The sequence below is a fragment of the Eumetopias jubatus genome, unplaced genomic scaffold, assembly GCF_037043125.1.
Source record: "Eumetopias jubatus isolate StellerSeaLion01/CBP00866 unplaced genomic scaffold, mEumJub1_p1.0 scaffold_3, whole genome shotgun sequence".
Classification (NCBI taxonomy): domain Eukaryota; kingdom Metazoa; phylum Chordata; class Mammalia; order Carnivora; family Otariidae; genus Eumetopias; species Eumetopias jubatus.
Window position 1 is genome coordinate 1,305,998 of NW_028274809.1, and position 18,885 is coordinate 1,324,882.

At 50.8% G+C, this 18,885-nt stretch overlaps 1 protein-coding gene across 4 annotated transcripts in view; it reads left to right on the forward strand.

The window, feature by feature from the left end:
* The window catches only part of HDLBP (high density lipoprotein binding protein), a 70,324-nt gene that overhangs the window by 30,737 nt on the left and 20,702 nt on the right, over window positions 1-18,885 (forward strand). For 3 of the 4 annotated variants that reach the window (XM_028105122.1, XM_028105124.2, XM_088021452.1), the window contains exons 2-11: window positions 4,662-4,726; window positions 5,950-6,061; window positions 7,532-7,689; window positions 8,919-9,134; window positions 14,507-14,713; window positions 14,797-15,012; window positions 15,553-15,759; window positions 15,895-16,002; window positions 17,258-17,362; window positions 17,705-17,783. In XM_028105122.1, coding sequence (XP_027960923.1) covers window positions 5,986-6,061; window positions 7,532-7,689; window positions 8,919-9,134; window positions 14,507-14,713; window positions 14,797-15,012; window positions 15,553-15,759; window positions 15,895-16,002; window positions 17,258-17,362; window positions 17,705-17,783 — 1,372 coding nt within the window. In that variant the 5' untranslated portion in view covers window positions 4,662-4,726; window positions 5,950-5,985. Of the gene's footprint in view, window positions 1-177; window positions 266-4,661; window positions 4,727-5,949; window positions 6,062-7,531; window positions 7,690-8,918; window positions 9,135-14,506; window positions 14,714-14,796; window positions 15,013-15,552; window positions 15,760-15,894; window positions 16,003-17,257; window positions 17,363-17,704; window positions 17,784-18,885 lie in introns of those variants that run through there. The other variant, XM_028105123.2, reaches the window with a different exon arrangement.

An 18,885-nucleotide genomic window follows, 5' to 3' on the forward strand; every position in this document is an offset into this window, starting at 1 on the left:
GGGCGGGGGCCGCTAGTGGGGACCCCTCGGGGGGCGGCGTGGGCGGGGCGTGGGCGCGGCGGCGGCCGGGGGGGCGGGGCGGGGCGGGGCGAGGCGGGGCGGCCGCCGCCTGACGTGTCTCGGCGGGATTGGAGCCGCCGCCCTATATAGCCGCGGGGGCCCGGGCGCCGGCCTCGGAGCGCGGCCCGGCTTCTCCGCGGCGGGCGGCGAGCGGACGGGCGCGCGGGCGGCGGGACGGCGCGACGGACTGGCTGACCTCCGAGGAGTGAGCGCGGGCCGGAGGGGTTGGGGGGGGCCGGGCGCGAGCGGGGAGGAGGGCGCGCGGGGAAGTTGGGGCGCGGGGCGGGCGGGGCACGGGCTGCCGACGTGGAGCGCCGGGCGGGGGAGGGGCCGCGGCTGCCTGACCCCCTCCCCTCCCCCCCGCCGCCAACCGGGCGCCCCCCCACCCGCGCGCCCCCTCCCCTTCCGCCACCCTGCCCGACCCGGGGGGCGGCTACGTGTCACCACTGCGCATGGGCCGCGGCGCCGGCTTGGGAAGAGTGAGAAACTTTCCCGAGTCTGTGGCGCCGGCCCGTGTGCCCCCCCCCTCACCCCGCACACACACACCCGCACCTCCGGCGGCAGTCCCTCGGGGTCCTGCTCTTTCCGTGTCCCCCCCCAGCCCCCTAGCCCGGCGCGGGGGAGGGGCGGCCGACCTGGGGCCCGGGCCGGTGACGTGGGCGTCCGGCCGCAGAGCTGCCCCTTCCCCCCCCCCCGCGCCCCTCCCCCGGCCCGGACTTGAGGGGGGGGTGGCTGGGGGTGCTGGGAGTGCAGTGAGGGTCCCGAAGGGCAGGGCCAGGGCCGGGACAGCAGCAGGGCCCGTGCAGGCCCAGCCGCACCTCCACCTGCTGCGGGTCTGTCTGGCCCGGTGGGCCTGCTGCCCTGGGGGGCTGCAGCGCAACTTGGACACACCCCAGGGTCCGCGCACGAAAAATACATTACGGAAAAATACCGAATTTGGATGAAAGGCGGGGAGTCCGAGCGCGTTACTGCCCCTTTAAGCCTGTCCCCGCCCGCGGGCTCGCGTGGCCTGTGGGAGGGCCTGCTGAGGTGGCATCTGCGAAAGTTCCTCCTGCGGGATGGGTGCCGACTTCCAGAACTTGGTGAAGCCGCTCACCTGGGCCCCGTGGGGGGGCCTCGCTCACACTGGGGCTTTGTGAACTTTTAGCCCGTGGGGAATTTGTTTTTGTTCTCAAGTTTGGCTTGTGGGTCTTGAGAAGCATTTTGGGGGAAAAAAATTCCTTTGAAGGTTTAGTGTGGGGATAAAAGTAACTAGTTTTAATTTTGGAAGAAGAGGAAAGAAGTCCTGGGTTTCCACTGGAGTTTTTTAATATCTCTATTCGGTCTTGTCTAGTTAGGTGAAGTAGGGAGATACTCATTAGGTGGCTGAGATAAATAAAGTTCTTTCTGTACTGTTACTTCTTTGCAAAGACCTTTCTTTTTGAAAACGTAATTGGCAGAACATCCCAAGGGAATCAACAAGTACTTCTCTTCTGGTGGAGAAGGAAAATTCTTCCCTTTAAAGATTTTCCTGTTGTGTATTTGTTAGGACCAAGCTTCAGATGTAGTCCACAAACGTTGTGACTTTGCATTTCTCCCACATGATGGGAGTGCTTGGCAGTTCCCTGGGATGGAAGAGAAGAATCTCTGCTTCTCTCTGTCTCATGCTCTCCTTTCTTTGGGCCTAGTTCTGTTGGCTGCATAGTTACATTTTGAGATGTGGACATTTACGCCCTGAAAAATAAGACTTAAAGCCCAGGATGAGAGTAGTTTGCAACTTGCTTGGAGTGAGTGGATCTGAATGCTTCCTGCAGGGAAAGTAGTTGAAAGCAACCAAAATGAGGAAGGAAGGGACTGGAGCAATCTTGGGAAGAACTGGAGGAGAAAGGCCTTCACATGTCTGAAGCAGTCTTGTAGAAAAGGGACGACTTGTTCTCTGTGGCAAAAGTGGGGCAAGAAGTTGTAGATCTTGGCACTACACGAGGCAAACTATTCTGACAGCTGTGCAGAGGTGAAGGGGGGCTCCCTTGGAAAGCTGTACAGGTCCTGTCTGCTGGTATTCAAAGATTGCAGTGGAGTGGTGCCTGAGGTCCCTTTCCAGCCTGATTGAGCAGTGTTATTAGATTAAGTGAAGAACCGTGATAGCCTGTGTTTGGCCTCTATTCTTTGATGATGGGGCCTGTGTGTGGTCTCCTGAGAACCTAAGATAGCAGCGATCACTGGTGGGGTCGTCCAAGGACTCGGTAGAGTGGGAGTCAACTTGTTGGGTGTTGTCTGTGAAGGCAGAGCAGGGGCTGGTGGGGAGCAGGTTTGGGTGGGCATAGAGCTGTGGGGACAGTTTCTTAGGTGCTGCTTTGTTGGAATAGAGGCAGGTAGCCAGTCATGCTGAGAGCATGTTAGGAGAGCTGAGATTGGCTTTCATAAAATCTTAGCCCAGAGCCTCAGGTAGAGGGAGGTCTGCATTTACATTTGGGTCATCAGGTATGTGTTTAAAGTAGGTTGTTAAAAGATAGGGTTTTGAGAAGCTTATAAGAAAAAGAGCAACCTTTTTTGTTGATATCAGAGCCCTAGATGTTAACTCTGCTGCTTGTTGTGATGCATTCATTTCCAGCTGCGGTAAACTGCCACTGGAAATCTGGGGACTAGAGACCCAGTGTATCCTGTCAAACAAGTCTGGAGTTTCCTGGAGATCCACTCTGTCCTGCTGCTGCCCAAGGGCCTGTGCACACTTCGGGGCGTTAGAGGCTCTGGGACAGGCTCTCTCTCCTACACATTAGTAGGTTCAGTGGGGTTGGTGATCCTTTCCTGAGCCCCCTGGACTAAGGGGTTTCATAGAAGAGCTGGCTGGGATTGACTTCTGAAAGGTGTGTGAGCTATCTCAGAAGAGACCTTCAGGAATTGGTCTTATCTTCGTGACACTAGGTGCAGGGTGGGAATTGCTCCTCAAAGACCTGTGGCTGGAGGGGATGTGGACAGTGACCGTACTTTATAGGCTTATTGAGTGGCTGTCACCGGGCACTGAAGATTTGCCCTGTCCAGAAAGGCAGGAGGGCTGGTCAGTGGGAGCAGAGAAGAGGGTGTGAACATAGTTGGTCGTGTGGAAAAGCTGGATTATTAGGGGGTGGATGGTTGTGGGTTTCAGGAAGTGGCATAGCATGACCTGGGGTGGGAGGCTGTTGAGATGCAAGGTCAGCAGGTAAAAGAGCAGGTGCAGCCCAAGTAGAAGTTCTGAACAAGGAGGGCCTGGGTCCTGGATTCACTGTTGGCGCTTTGACCTAGAGAACACCTCCATCTTGTGCCTAGACTGGGCTAAGTGTACACAGGTCAGACACTTGGAATCCGAGGGGGTGCTTAACCTTTTATATCTTGTCAGAATCCACGTTGTGGAAGTGCTACTCTGATACTTTGATTTCAGCTTTAATCTTTAGAACTTGTGGGTTAGAATTGTTGGAGGCAGATTCTCATAGTTGTCTTGGTCAGTTTGTCTCCACTTCTCTCCCTCCGTCTTGGTATATAAGAGTGTCTGGTGGGACTCGGGCCCCAGAGAGGCCAGAGCCTCTCTGGCTTTGGTACTTTCCCCTTTGTGACTCAAACCCTGCATTTAGGGTTTTTTGTTTTTTTTTTTTTTAAGTCCTGAAATGCTGCTGGACAATGAGACCCTCTTAAATCCAGAGTCTACTGGTACACCCGATTGCCACGAACTGTCTTTCTAGCTTCTGAATTATGCGTCTTATGGACAAGAATTTGGGGATGTTATTCTCCAGTTAGGTGTTCTTATTACTGTTGTCGATTCTCCCATCTTGGACACCTACCTTACCCCTATCATAAAGTCCACCTCATTGCACTCTACTGAGTGTGTGTGGTGTTTGTGTAAAGTGGCAGGTAACCCTACCTGGAAGCCTCCCTATCCCAAAGTCCCCAAGGCAAGATGACCCACACCCTCTTACTTCACAGAGTAGTTCTTGGTCCTCCTCAGATGGCCTTTGAAGGTTCCTTCCAACCCTGCTATTTTATGGCCCGGTTTCTAAATCTCCCGTGTATTAGAAGGGACCAAAGGACTTTTACAGGATAACAGCGAGAACAAAGTAACTACAAAACACACAGTGAGCTCATAAAGACAGTAGCTCTCAGTCACCCTGCAGAGCTCAGGAGCCCCAGGAGCCCCCAAGGTCTGCATTCTATTCTGCATCATAGCACAGTCTCACAGAATCTTTTTCCTTGTGGCTCAGCAGTCAGAGATTAAGAGTACAGGAGAAATTACTCAACCATGCAGGAGAACCAACCATCAGTTTTGTAAGCATTTTACTTCAAAATGGTTAAATTTAAAAGTTTTGACATTAAGGGATCAGTCCCTCAGGTCCAGGGAAAAGTTTCCCTCTAAAAGTTCTGGATGGTTTAGATTTTACTGTGATAGGTTTTGTTTGAAGCTAATAGCCTGGGGACAGAGCTTCCTTTTTTTCCCCCAAGAAACTTGTCTAAATATTAGTATTAGTATGCAAAGTGTAGATAACATTTTGCCCTCTTCTGGTTGGGAGGTAAAAGGATCTGAGTTATAGGATGCAGATAAGTTAACTTCTCTCTGGTTTTTTTCTTGTTCACCCTCCCTTTCTGTCCCACACCAGCAAAAACTGGCAGGCTGACAGAGGCGGCCTCAGGACGGACTCTCTGGCTACTGACCGTTTTGCTGGTAAGTGTGACTGTCTTTTCTGAAGGTTTCTTGTCTCTGGGCTGCATGTGTACCTTCTTTCGTTATGTTTCATTCTTAAGTTTCTAGTGACTCAGAGAGACTTGCTGTAACAACAAGAGCCATGTCCACGTGTGCCCCTCAGACGTGTTATCTGGTCTCCACCTAGTTTGAAGCCTTTTCTCTCTCAAATGTGAATTATGTTTGTTCAGGATTCTGAGTTTGGATCTTGCTTCTCTTGAGGAATGCAGAGCTTCATTTTCTTGAACTTGGGAAGAGATCTTACTGAGCTGTGAAAATTATGCAAAAACTCACTCTTAATACATCACTTAGCTGTTTTAATACTTTTTTGCCATGGTGGTAGAAAAAGATACTTGGCACCTAATGGTGTGAAAAGAGTGGGTTCTTCTTCATCGCAGTAGCATGGAGCTCACCTAGAGTTGAAGGGAGGAAGCAAATACCTCTGCCTGAATGAGCCCGAGTCCCACTGAGTACCCTGGCACTCAGGAGTGGGGTCCGGAGGCAGAGATGGCTTGGTTCCTTCCCTGAACCAAGGAACTGTGTGCCCTTGGGCCAGGTTCCACCTGCTCTGAGTCCCCTCTGACCCCTGAGAGCTAGGACATAGGAGATGTCAGCACATGTCAGTGGCACTTAAACCGCCAGCTTCTTGCTGTTACATTGTTGCCAGGGAGCTCTGAGAGACTGCTCTTTGAGCCCCTGGGCCCTTGGGCATGGCCAGGCTGTGTGGTGCGCTGGGCCTTGCTGCCCGTGCCCACGGTGCCCACCATCCTTGCAGAGGTGGGCTGATTGCTTCTTGTAGCGGCTGTCCTGTGGTGTATTTTATAGGCATCAGGAGGCATGTGGATGAACAGACTAAGAACATGACAGAGATAGCTGTTAGGAGAACCTTCCAGAGGTTGATCTGCAGGCTGTCTCTGCAGCTCCAAGACATTGTGGGACTGGAGCTCTCAGCTGGAGCCTCTGGCTCCTCACTTAGAGGATAACCTTTGAGGGGAGAGTTGTCCAAGGACCCTCCTTCACTTGTGTTTTTCCTTTCATTATTTGCTGAAAGTTTGGGTATCATCTTATATCAGAGGTTGTCACAAGTGAAGAAAATGGTGTGGTTTGCTGGTGAAACAGAATTAAACCTTTGGCTAAAACTCTAAGCCTAACAGTTTGGCTGTGCCTTGACTCTCTTCTCTCTGACTCACTCCCTCCCGCTTCAGTGGCTCACCGGATTGTGCGTAGGCGCGAGATCAACCATGAGCTCCGTTGCAGTTTTGACCCAGGAGAGCTTTGCTGAACACCGAAGTGGGCTGGTTCCGCAACAGATCAAAGGTGACCGCCCTTTTGTGCTCATCTTCTCACTTTGAGACACCGCTCCTTCCAAATCTTTGTCAAACCTTATGGCCTTTGAGAAGTGCCTTCTGGGACTGTAGCTTTGGGGGTGAGCCTGGGCTCCCACTTCTTACCTGCTCTGTTTCTCACTGCCGGCGCGGCCCTTGTGTGCGGGGTGGAACTGGGCAGGAGTGACAGATATTTCTGGATACAAAAAGATTTGAAGTGTGGGCCACTTTCTGGAAAGCCAGTGATTTTGATCGTTGGTAATTAAAATGAGATTCTTTTTCAAAATTGCTGTTCCCCAGTTGTGCTGAACTAAAATCCTTCAAAATCCTGGTATATGTTTACAAAAACAGGGTAACTTGATTTGAATGTTAAATTTTCATCTGTAATCTTTCAACTGTAAGTAGATTGTATAAAATTTTCAGGTGAAAGAGTAGGTTAACAATCAATTGTGAGTTCTTAAGTTTAATTAAAATTAAAAATGTACTTTGTCAGTCACATTGGCTGTGTTTTAAGTGCTCGTTTCTAGGGCAGTGGAGACCCAAATACTGCAGAGTGCCTGTGGGGCTGACTCTGTTCTACCTGATGCAGCAGCCCTGTAGAGTCTGCATTTCTAGATGAGGAAAGCAAGGCTCTGACAGGCTCCAGCTGCTTGTCAGCACTGAGTCTTTATTGGCGTCCCGGGATGGCACAGCCACGCGGCTAGAAGTGGTGAACCCCGAGTTGGACACAGGCCTGTCTGATTCCAAAGGTCATCTCCTGCTCTGTGTGCACATCCATTCACAGTGGTTTTTATTGGGCCCTGCCATTGCCGGGGCATTTGGGGTGATCCGAAAACAGTCACACTCCTGTTTTCATGGAGCTGTGGTTAACGGGACAAAAACATGAATGATGAGGGCATTGTGGGGGATGGAAGCGATTAATGCTCTGGGGCCTGGTTTCCACAAGGCTTGTTGCTCCTTTGAAGGGGCGGCGGGGGTCAGAGATGGCAGCTCCCGCAAGGGTTATTCTCAGTACCGTGCACTACAGTGGGAAATCGGCTGGAGTCTGCCTCACAGGCAGTGCTGAGCAACAGCATTATTTTGTTCTGCAAATTTAAGGGCTGGTTATGTGCCAGGCATTGTCATAGTTGTGATTTTTTCAAGCACAGGATCAGAAGGGTCTGGGGCTTAAATTCTTTGTGGAAAGGCCTGTTTCCAAGGAGGAGTGGGACACCTGGTCGCTGAACTGACCGCTCACAGGGGAGGCTACCTCTCCAGGCCACATGCTGAACCTGAGGGCGCGCTGGGCCTGGGGACCGCCTGGGGCGCTTTCCCATCACTGAATGAAGGGTTGGGGGGGCAGGGTGTCACTCAAGCAATTAATGTTGTTTCTTTTCTTTCTTGACATTAAAACTCTCCAAGTGTTTTTTTGTTTAATGTTGAAAGCACTGTACTTCCTTTTAATCTATGTTGGCTGGTCCAGTTGCTACTTTAAATTCAGAAGAGGAGAGTGACCCTCCAACCTACAAAGATGCCTTTCCTCCACTCCCGGAGAAATCAGCTTGCTTGGAAAACGCCCAGGAGCCTGCTGGCGCCTGGAGTAACAAGATCCGGCCCATCAAAGCTTCTGTCATCACTCAGGTAGAAACTCCATTCTTTCTTTACCGGCTCCTCCAAGTAGGAAGTGGTAGTATCTGATGGAACGGGTTTTGAACACACACAAATGAGCGTGCTTTGGGCTTTCACAGTATATCTGCCCCCACTCCTGGGGAAGCTGTGCTCCTGCTCGCCGTATAGTCCCGGTGTGCAGAAGGAACAGGTCCCATTGGTTCTTCAGCCCACTGCTACCCAGTCTCTGCTCCCAGCTGCTGAACGTGGCCTTCCACGTCCCCAGCCCCAACAAGAACTTGTCTGTCTTCTTTGCCTTCTCTCCCTCCGTGTCAAAGCCAGTCTTCTCCTCTTGGCGTACGCGACCCCGTTTTCTTGGCTTTCTTTGAGCTCATTACCCCATCTCTCTGCTACCTAAACGTGGGATATTGGCAGGCAAAGCACTTCCTCTCTGTGTGAACTCGTGTGTTGGGTCATGGTTGCTTATTACTTACCAACCATGTGCTGAGAAGTCCCTTCCCTGAACCTGAGACTCCTAACTAATTGCATCCTGGATCTTTCCATCTTTCTGGTGGCTATCCGAGATGGGACTGGTGTCTCCTCAGTCTTCCTGATCTTGTTACCTGAACCACGTTCTACTTAGGGGTTCAGACCCAAGACCGGGAGTCATTTTGGTTCCTCCTGGTTCCACCCTTGCCTCTGCTCACTCCTTCTCCAGAAAGCAGCTAAAGTGAAGCTGAGTCATCAGTCGGCGTGTATCCTTCTGCCTGTACTCTGCTTCGTTGCCTTCTCCTCTTGCTGCACAGTGGGCAGAGGGATGCGGCCCCTTCCTTTCTCCTGCTTGGACTGCACCCCACTGTGCTCATGGTGCCCCCCTGCCTGCCCCTTTTCATTGCCCTCACTGTTTGCTCTTGCTCATCTCTGAGCGTGGTTGTTCTCAGTGTCTCCCTGTCCCCCAGCCCCTCTCCCCTCCCTGTCTGTTTTCTCCGTGGCACTCTCCGCCACCTGATGCTTCCTTGCTGTCCGTTTGTGTCAGGGAGTTGTTCTCTTCACTGGAGCGCCAGCCTGCTGCCCTTGGGGGCTTTCTGCCTGCCTCCCCACCCCTGTCTCTCGGGCCTTGGAGCTGGGGCAGGGAGAGGAGTGGGGTTACTTAGGAATGAAGGAACTCAGGCCCCTTACTCTGTATGTTCAGTGCCTAGACACTTACACGCCCTCCCATCTCTTGATCTCTTCACCTTCCCTTTTTGACCTTTCCTGAGCAGGTGTTCCATGTACCCCTGGAAGAGAGAAAATACAAGGACATGAACCAGTTTGGAGAAGGTGAACAAGCAAAAATCTGCTTGGAGATCATGCAGAGGACCGGTGCCCATCTGGAGCTGTCTCTCGCCAAAGACCAGGGCCTCTCCATCATGGTGTCAGGGAAGCTGGACGCCGTCATGAAAGCCCGGAAGGACATTGTCGCCAGACTGCAGACTCAGGTGGGTATTGGCCAGCCTAGTCTCCTGAATGGGTGTGTGCCCCAGCCCTGTGCCACTGCTCCAACAGATACAACTCTGGCTCCATCAGAGCCTCCCCGCCCCCCACCTCCCCCCATGGCGGCAGGTCCAGAGTTCAGAGGTAGGGCAGCAACCTTGGGAGCCTCCTTGCATTTATAGCTGAAAAAACACTAAATCAGTGACAGAAGGGGGGGGACAGCTACCGTTTTTGCTATTTGGGTGAAGAGTGAAAGATAAAGGCTTGTCTCAGAGGTTGAGACACTCAAAGAAGCCAGGCTTGCTGGATGATAGAGTGAGGACACCACCACAGGTCACTGGTTCCCAGGGCGGGCCTCCAGAGTCAGCACATTGCTGTTTAAATACACATGTCCAGGTCCTATCTTGGGAGAGTACAGTTCAAATGTTGTTTGCTTTAAACCAGTTCCTATAGTCCTTAGCAGTCTGATAGCACTACTTGGAATTTACTGGGGAACTGTTGTAATAAATAAGTAAACTTGTGATGCATTTCTCCACACACAGCATCACTTAAAGATCAAGGTAAACGCAGAGAATTTTATTAAAATGTCTTATAACGGGTGCCTGGGTGGCGAGGTCAATTGAGCATCCGACTCTTTTTTTTTCTTCAAGATTTTATTTATTTGAGAGGGAATGAGAGAGAGCACGAGAGGGAAGAGGGTCAGAGGGAGAAGCAGACTCCCTGCTGAGCAAGGAGCCCGATGTAGGACTCGATCCCGGGACCCCAGGATCATGACCTGAGCCGAAGGCAGTCGCTTAACCAACTGAGCCACTCAGGCGCCCTGAGCATCCGACTCTTGATTTTAGCTCAGGACATGATCTCAGGGTCATAAGATCAAGCCCCATGTTGGGTTCTGTGGTTGGCACAGAGTCTGCTTGGGATTCTCTCTCCCCCTCTCCCTCTGCCCCTCCCCTGGCACACGCATGCGTGTTCTCTCTTTCAAATAACTTTTTTTAAAGTTAAAAAAATGTCTCATAACAGATACAGCTTTAGACCCAGCTCTTGTCTTTACTTAGAAATGGGGGTCCAGGGGTGCCTGTCTGGCTCAGTCAATAGAATACAACTCTTGATCTTGGAGTTGTAAGTTCGAGCCCTACGTTGGGTAGAGATTACTTAAAAATATAATCTTTTTTTAAAAAAATAAATAGGGGTCCGCCCCACCTGACACTGATCATCTGTGAGCTCATTGGGGAGCTAGCTCCAGAATGTGGTGGCTAGAAGATGGGGCACTGTGGGGCAGGAGCCAGGGGCTCAGCAGGGAGGAGAGGATTTGCTCTGGGCTGTCCAAGCTCTCTCTCACTCGGCCATACGGGGCCTAGGGACAGTCCCTAAACCCCCCACCCCAACTAGCTTCAGGGAATGAAATCATTAAGTGTAGGCACTTGAAAATGTTGTGTGTCAATTGCTTCGTGTTGTGGCTGGTGCACAGTAAGCTCTCAGGCTTTTGCTTTTACTAGTTGGTGAATGTTTGAGTATTTTGTGATTAAGAACTTGGCAGGGAGGGAGACCTGAACCACTCCACTCTACTCCTCTCCCCACCCCCCACCCTCACCGCCATTACTTTAAAGGAAATCGCATATATGTTATTCACTGGCAAATAATTCAGTGTGCCCCCGCCCTTTTTTTTTAAGATTTTTATTTATTTGAGAGAGAGATCACAGAGGGAGAGGGAGAAGCAGACTCACCGCTGAGCAGGGAGTCCAGTTGTGGGGCTCCATCCCAGGACCCTGGGATCATGACTTGAGCCAAAGGCAGACGCTTAACCAACTGAGCCACCCAGGTGCCCCTGTTTTTGTTTTTGGTTTTTTTTTTAGTATAATTTACTAGGCTGTTAATTCATTAAAATTAATAGTAATTTCTGGATATATCCATACTCAACCCCGTCTGTTTATGGACTCCTGTTATCTCTAGATTAGTCTTTCTGAGTCTCCTTGTTTAAATCAGCATCCAAACAAGGCCTGCCTGCTGTGCGTTTTGGGCTCACGCCCTCTTTCATTCCTTGGCAGTGCCCTCCCCTCCTTTTCTTAATGCTTTGTTTTTTTGGGACAAGCAGGTGTTTCTTAGTCTCACTGTCCATCACTATTTCCTATAAACTGGTGGTTACATCCTGGGGCTTGGTTACTTTCACGTTCAGCTTACTTGTCTGGTGAGAAAACATGTGTCGTTGCTGTTGATTCCCAGATGGATCACTAGACTCGGGAGTCTTCAGCACATCATCCATTAATAAAGTTCCTGCCGATGACGGTGTGGATGGCTGCTTTCTATCCCCCGCCGCCCCACAGTAGTTGTGTTCTTGGGAAGAACTTTACTCTGCTGGTTGCGCAGTGTGGAGACTGCGTTGGCGCTCTGGCATCTCCAGTGGGGATCCATGAATCTCTCTTTGTCATTATGAACTTCTGATGTGTTGATGAGTTGTTAGGGTGAAATTGCATCATCTTTGGACAGTGGGACCCCTTTCAGGTTGGCACCATGCAGCTTTCTGGAGTGACCATTCACGTCCACCGTTTACTGATCTCTAACATGGAGAGTTGCGGGCTGACCTAACATCAGCTCTTAATCCAGGAACTCTTCACCTTTTTAGTAAGACATTGCATGAGTTCAAACTGATGATTCTAATGAAGAGAAGACGAAAGATGATGGAGTTTTAAAATCACTAGAAGGAATGTATGCTCTCATCTTGAGATATAGTTAGTTAGGTTGGTACAAAGCCAGAGCTTTGTAATAAGGTTCAGTCTGCACCCTGTTCCTCCCTCCCCTGCCAGCTGGCCATTCATGGTCTTTGATGGACCTTTCCCTTGTTCAGGTTTGAGAGTAGAAGCAGAAGGTCTCTTGCCATAAGAACCCTGTTTTGCACCTTGTTTTTTCCTGCATAGTTTCTGAAGGTGTCTGCGTATCAGCAGATAGTGGCTCTGCTCCTTTCTTTGTACAGCTGTGAGATGCTCTTTGGGTGTGCTGTAATTCAGTCAAGCATTCCTGGTGATGGGCATTTGAGTGCCTTCCTGACTTTTCTGTTACAAATCGTGTCGCAATAAAAACCTTGTGTATATGGGATTTCCTCTTTCACCCGGTGTGTCTCAAGATCCATTTCCTAGCAGTGAGATAGCTGGGTCAGAGGGCAGCACATAGGTAATTTTGCAGTAGCTGTAAGCCCTGTCTCTCAGGTGCTGGGCATTATCTGCATTCCCACAGGCCTCCACCACAGCCTGGCCACGCCCATCAAAGGCTTGGTCTTTTGTCAGTCTGGAAAGTAGCTGAGTGTACTTTTAATTTGGATTTTTCAGATGAACGAGATTGAGTGTCTTTTTAATATCTAAGGGCCGTTTGCATTTTGTTCTGTGCACTGTCTTGTCTTTGGCCTCTTCTATCAAGTTAGAGTTGTCCGTCTTGCTCAGTGTAGTAGGGTCCTTAAAAACCCTCTACCTTACAGACCATGTTTCCCACTTTGTGATTTGTTTTTTGATCTTAGTGTGTTTTGCTATGTGACTTTTTATTTTAGTGCAGTCAAATTTCATTATTCTTTTTGTTCTTTTGCGTCCTTCTTAGGAAAATTTGCTTCACTTCTAGGTTGTAAGAAACCTAATCTTTTCTCTGGTGCCGGGAAGGGGGGCTCTTCCGTTTCAGTTCCTGATGAGTTTGGGATTTCTCGTGAACAGTGCGAGGTGCAGACCCACTTTTGTCCTTCTCCAGATGTTTGTTAGGTTGCCAACACCAGCTTTAAGAGTTTTCCCCCAGTGATTTGATTGGGTGTTTTATGAGGTCCTAAATTTTCAAGTTAACTCGGTTCTTTGCGTGGGCTTTCAGATTCAGCATGTTGATCTCCCTCTCTGTGTACTAGTGTTCTGTTCTCATGGTAGTGGTGTTATATTTATATCTAGTACAGTTGTCACCACCCCTCCTGTACTGTCCTTTTTCAGGATTTTCCTGCCCCATTCTTTTTCGTTCTGTGCAAACTCTATAATCTACTTTTTGCTCAGAATGGCATTCGATCTTTTAGGGAGTGTTTTGTGGTTTCTAATGCACATGCCCCACCTCTCTTGTTGGATTGTGTCTAGCTACTTTGTCTCTCTCTTTTTTTTTTTTCCTGTTGGAATGGCCCTTCTTTCCCATTATATCTTCTAATCTGTTGCTGTTAAAGTTGTTGATGCTGGATTCTGATTTTCTTCTCCCTGTTACAGATGTCAAAAAGTGTTAAAAGTTGTGGGTTCCCGGGGGCGCAGGCCTGTGTTCTTCCTTGTCCCATCATCATCCCATCTTCGTGCCTCCTTTGCTTCCTTGGGTCTCCTTCCGTGAGGCCATGCTCCCATGGGGGTCCAGCCTCAGCGGGTGCTCCCCTGAAGCACAGCTCCAAGTGCAGGCTGAGCTAGGTGTGTAGGTTTTGTCGTGTTAAAAAAAAAAAAAATTTTATTTTCTTGCACATTTTTAATCATGAATAGATTAAAATTTTGTGGAGGCGATCACTTGATTTTTTTCTCATGTGTAACATTTCCTAATATTGAACCACTTCCAGAGTAAACATTATTCGAACAGGATTGAGTTATGGTCTGTCTTTCTGCGCTAGTTTATTGCCTCTGTGACACAATTTAACATTTTTGGTTGGAATGTTAAGTGGTCTGCCATAAGCTTGTATCCCTGGCTGGCCTGTGAGTCTCTGCTACACCGGTGTTGGGATCGCTGACACTTGGCTTTTTTAAGTCTTCTCGGCATTCCTTTTTGTACAGAGTCTGGAAGGCTAGGCGCCTCTGTCGCCCTCCTTGCTCTCTGTGACTTCAGGAAGTTGCTTGATTTCTAGCAGTTGGACTCACTGGTTGTGAAGGCTTTGGATTATTTCTATTTTATTTCCTCAAGACAAGTTGTCTATTTTAAACTGGTTGTAAAAGAGATAGAATAGTTTATTACCGGACATAGGGTTCATGTCTGGGGGAAAAGAAAAATAGCCTGGGCCTCTGGTTAGTCAATATGTATGTGCTTTCCTATCATGTGCTAGGATGGTGTTAGCAATCATCAAAGTGGAAAACAAGACAGCATTCTTGAATATTCCTTTTCTTGTGGTGGCTTACTGGGCTGAGAAGATGTTGGACAAATAATTACTTCTAAATGATTATGACAGCTGAAGGTGTGTCATGGGGCCTTGGGAATGTATTGCTTTTGAACTTTTCCTAGCCTTGGGGTCAGGGTAAGCTTCCCCAAGAACGTGATGTTTAACTTGAGACTGTTCTGAGGGATGGGTTGGGGGCTGGCTAGGCAAGAATGGCATTTCAGCCAGAGAGAATATCGTGGAGAAATAGGCTTTTTCATAACCTTAAAAACATTGTTTCCTTTGGTTCTCTTCCTGTTGTAGGCCTCAGCGACTGTAGCCATTCCCAAAGAACACCACCGCTTTGTTATTGGCAAAAATGGAGAGAAACTGCAAGACTTGGAGCTCAAAACTGCAACCAAAATCCAGATCCCACGCCCAGATGACGCCAGCAATCAGATCAGGATCACCGGTACCAAAGAAGGCATTGAGAAAGCGCGCCATGAAGTTCTGCTCATCTCTGCTGAGCAGGTGGGGTCAGCTGAGGGCCTGGGGTGTGTGTACTGGCCTCAGCCCCAGAGCTGTGCCCTCACGGTGTGTCCTGTCCTTTCCAGGACAAACGTGCTGTCGAGAGGCTGGAAGTGGAGAAGGCGTTCCACCCCTTCATCGCCGGGCCTTATAACCGACTCGTTGGTGAGATCATGCAGGAGACAGGGACACGCATCAACATCCCCCCACCCAGTGTCAACCGGACAGAAATCGTCTTCACAGGAGAGAAGGAGCAGTTGGCTCAGGCTGTGGCTCGCATCAAGAAGATTTACGAGGAAAAGGTAGCGGTTGGGAAGAGCATGCAGGGACTGTCACGTGGAGGTGTGGCTGAAGCCTAGCCCTACCTCTTTCCTCTTGTGCCCAACCGAGTTCAGTTTCCAGTCAGTTAGGAGGTGGGACTGTTTGGCAGGGAAAGAGTGGACAGAGCTCTGAGTTCTGGGCTGCAGCAGGGCTGCATGCAGCACCGGAGCTGGTCGTGTCTCTGAGATAGCGGTTAGCTGTTAGTTCACCCTGGCAGACCGTGAGGTCTGAACCTCGTTCTTTGAGGTGTGGAGGGAACTTGGGGTCTTCACCTCTTTGAAGTTGCTGTCTTCACTCTGGGTGGGACTTAAATTCTCAGGTGATTCTTATGAGGAGAAAACGCAGTTCTCCTTGCTCAGTGGAGTTTTGGGGTGGGCTGTTGCCCGTCTTCACTTGCTAGGGCTCACAGAGTGTAGTCTGGGGCTCTGGTCTTGCTCCCTCCCTTTTTGGTGACAGCGTTCTGTCCCCACCTGTTCCTCCCGGGCCCTTCTCTCTGATGCCCTTACGGTGCTCTTCCTTAGAAAAAGAAGACCACAACCATCGCCGTGGAGGTGAAGAAATCCCAGCACAAATATGTCATCGGGCCAAAGGGCAATTCCTTACAGGAGATCCTGGAAAGAACAGGCGTTTCTGTGGAGATCCCACCGTCAGACAGCATCTCGGAGACTGTGATACTTCGAGGCGAGCCTGAAAAGCTAGGGCAGGCACTGACTGAAGTCTATGCCAAGGTAACTGCCTTCAGGAGTAGGGCCGGCCTCCCGAATTGCGTTTCCGGGGCCCCGGGAGCAGGGACTGTGCTGGCGGGGAGCAGGAGCATGGAGCCAGGACTGCACAGCCCACCACTCTGCTTCCTGGTTTCCTAGGCCAACAGTTTTACTGTGTCGTCCGTCTCTGCTCCTTCCTGGCTTCACCGGTTCATCATCGGCAAGAAAGGGCAGAATCTGGCCAAAATCACTCAGCAGATGCCCAAGGTGAGGAGGTGTTGGGAATTTGTTACTCCAGGTTCTTCTTGATTTTGTTCTCCCATTTCTGACATTTGTTTTCTTGCTGTTTATTCTGGGGATGGCCCTGAAGATCGTGGCACACTTTGTGTGTGACAGTTTCAACTGTTAGCTGAGGAAGAGCAAAATAAATTTTTAAAAATCTCTCTTGTCATTCTTTCGATCTTTTTAATCAGAGACTGTGTGTATTGCTGGGTTTCATGACCACCTTAGCAGACGTCTCCCTTGTCTGTCACGGCACAGTAACTTCCCCACAGTTCTGTGTGTGCTCTCAGAAGAGCAGACGTGTGCACAGCGCGTGTGAAGTGTGGAGTGACGGCCTCTCTGTGCTTTCCATCTCTGTCCTTGACATCTTCCCACTTTTCCAGAGACCACCGCAGCTCCCAGTGAACGCCCACAGGATGGCCTGCCAGAGAGATCACATCCACCGTACTGTCGTCCTTTTCACACTTGGTTTCCAATGACTTCTTAGTCCTTTTGCTTTCCTAGCCTCTGAGCCCTGGTTCACGCAGATGCAGTGGCTTCATCGGGCTGCTCTCACTTGCTGCCCTTGTCCCACGTTGCCTTCTTGCCTGGTGTGTTGTAAATGAGGACAGGGCTGGCCTTGCCTATGGACCACCTTTGGGCTGCTGTACATGAGTTAAAATTCCATCCCTGATATTTGTCTCATTCTTTACTCGAGCAAAGAAGAGTGGGCCTGGGGGCGCCTGGGTGGCTCAGTCAGTTGAGTGTCCGACTCTAGATTTCAGCTCAGGTCATGATCTCAGGGTCATGGGATCGAGCCCCTCATTGGGCTCCATGCTGAGCTGTTTTAAGATTCTCTCTCTTTCTCTCCCTCTGGCCCCCCCCCCCACAGTTGTGCACATGCAGATGCACGCGGTCTCTCTCTCTCAAAAATTAGAAGAAGAGCTGGCCCGTAACAGTGGAAGTGACACGGGGGATGGGGGACAGGTGGTGCTGATGTGCTTTCAGTCCATGGTTTTGCTGTTAGAGGCACATCGTGGAGGACATCACAGTTCCCGTATCTGGTGAAGGGAGGAGGATTAGACCAGAGTAACGGGTGTCCCCCAGCTGTCCCGTTCAGCGTTCCGGGGGGGTCTGTGGACATGCCTTTATATAAAGCGGTTGGGATTGGCCGCTGCCTCAGCAAAGCACCCATGGGTTCTGAGGGCACTGCTGCTGTGCTGTCTCGAGGTCGGTCTCTTTCCTGATTCTGCTGTGGTAGGTGCACATCGAGTTCACAGAGGGTGAGGACAAGATCACCCTGGAAGGCCCCACAGAGGATGTAAACGTGGCCCAGGAACAGATTGAAGCCATGGTCAAAGACTTGGTAAGGTGGCCCTTTGCACATTCTCAGTGCTCCTGACGCCGGGGCATAGCCAGGATGTCATTGCTTGCCTGTCCCACATCACGTGGGTGGGTGGGCCTGGGGACTCCAGGGTGAGTGCTGGGCTCTGAGACAGAAGCTGGCAAAGTCCAGGAGGGTCACAGATAGAAGGGCCTTTCAGGGGGGCCCAAGGGCAGTCTTGGAACAGTGACTGATGGTAGAGTTCCAGAAGAAGGCAACGGCTGCAAGCTTGTGGACCAGGGTTGTGGTTGCGTGTCTGGGACTGTGGCACATGCTAGGACCTTGAGAGTTTGTCTCTGGACCCATTCTGCTCTCCCTCTGCAGATTAACCGGATGGACTACGTGGAGATCAACGTGGACCACAAGTTCCACAGACACCTCATCGGGAAGAGCGGGGCCAACAGTGAGTGGGGCTGACAGCGCCGAGGGTGACCGTGGTGGGAGAAAGTCCGCTTCGGACTGGGTGTCCTTGTCTTCTCCTTGGGCTGTGGTTGCTCTGGAGACCTGGGACCTTGACCAGCCTGGTCAGAGGCCACGGTGAAGGTGCACCTGAGCTCAGTGGACGACATCCCTGGTTTGCAGTCTTCGTGGAGTCACTCCTGCACAGTGCCCTGGTGTGGCGCCCTGAGGAGTAGGAAAGATCAGGCCTCACGTGCATGTCTTCTGGTGTGGGGAGGGGTCATCTGGGCACGTAGTAACACTGCTGCCCACGTAAAAGCTCTGTCAGACAAGGAGGGTGGGTGCGGTTTGCAGAAAGTGTGCTGAGTGAGTGCTCTGCCCAGATGGAGAGCGTTTTCTAAAACCCCACCCCTGGGTCCAGCTTACCTGTGAGGCCACCCCACACATCACAGTGTGCTCCCCTGTCCCTGTGTCTGAGCTGCAGTGGAAGGCGAGGGCAGAGCATGGCCCAGCGGGGGTCCTTCCCAAGGTTGCCCGGAACCCACCTATATAGACAGGGTGCCCTGCGAGTGTGTCCTCTTCCGTTTTTGCCGGATGTAGTCCAGTTTTTGTTTGTAGTGAGTGTAAGCTCATCAGCTCTGCTGTATTTGGTGTAGTCTTGTGTTCCCAGGGACTTCACACAATGGTAGCGAGCGTCCACGGACACAGAGTCCACGGGAGCTTTCAGCGGTGCCTCCTTGCACGCACTGCTCAAACCATGCACACTCTGTAACTTGCTTTTGTTGTTTTGTTTTGTTTTGATTAATAGTACAGTGTCTTTTGTTTAAAGAACATAAGGAAGTGTGGTTCTGACATTCATTTCCGGTGTCTGCTCCATTAGGAGTATGAGGCCACCAGGGTGGTTCACGTTATGTCTGTCCTGTTTCTGGTTTCGTTCCTTCCCCCGCTTTTCTTTCCTGATCTGAAGTCTCCTGCCCGGCTTCTGAGTCCTTGGCTCTGGTTGTGTTTGCATGTGCTCACGACACTCCTCGGTGACCCCTACGGAGCTTGGGGCAAGTGCTGGTCTTGTTTCGTGGGACAAGGCCTCTCCAGGGTGTGGAGGCATG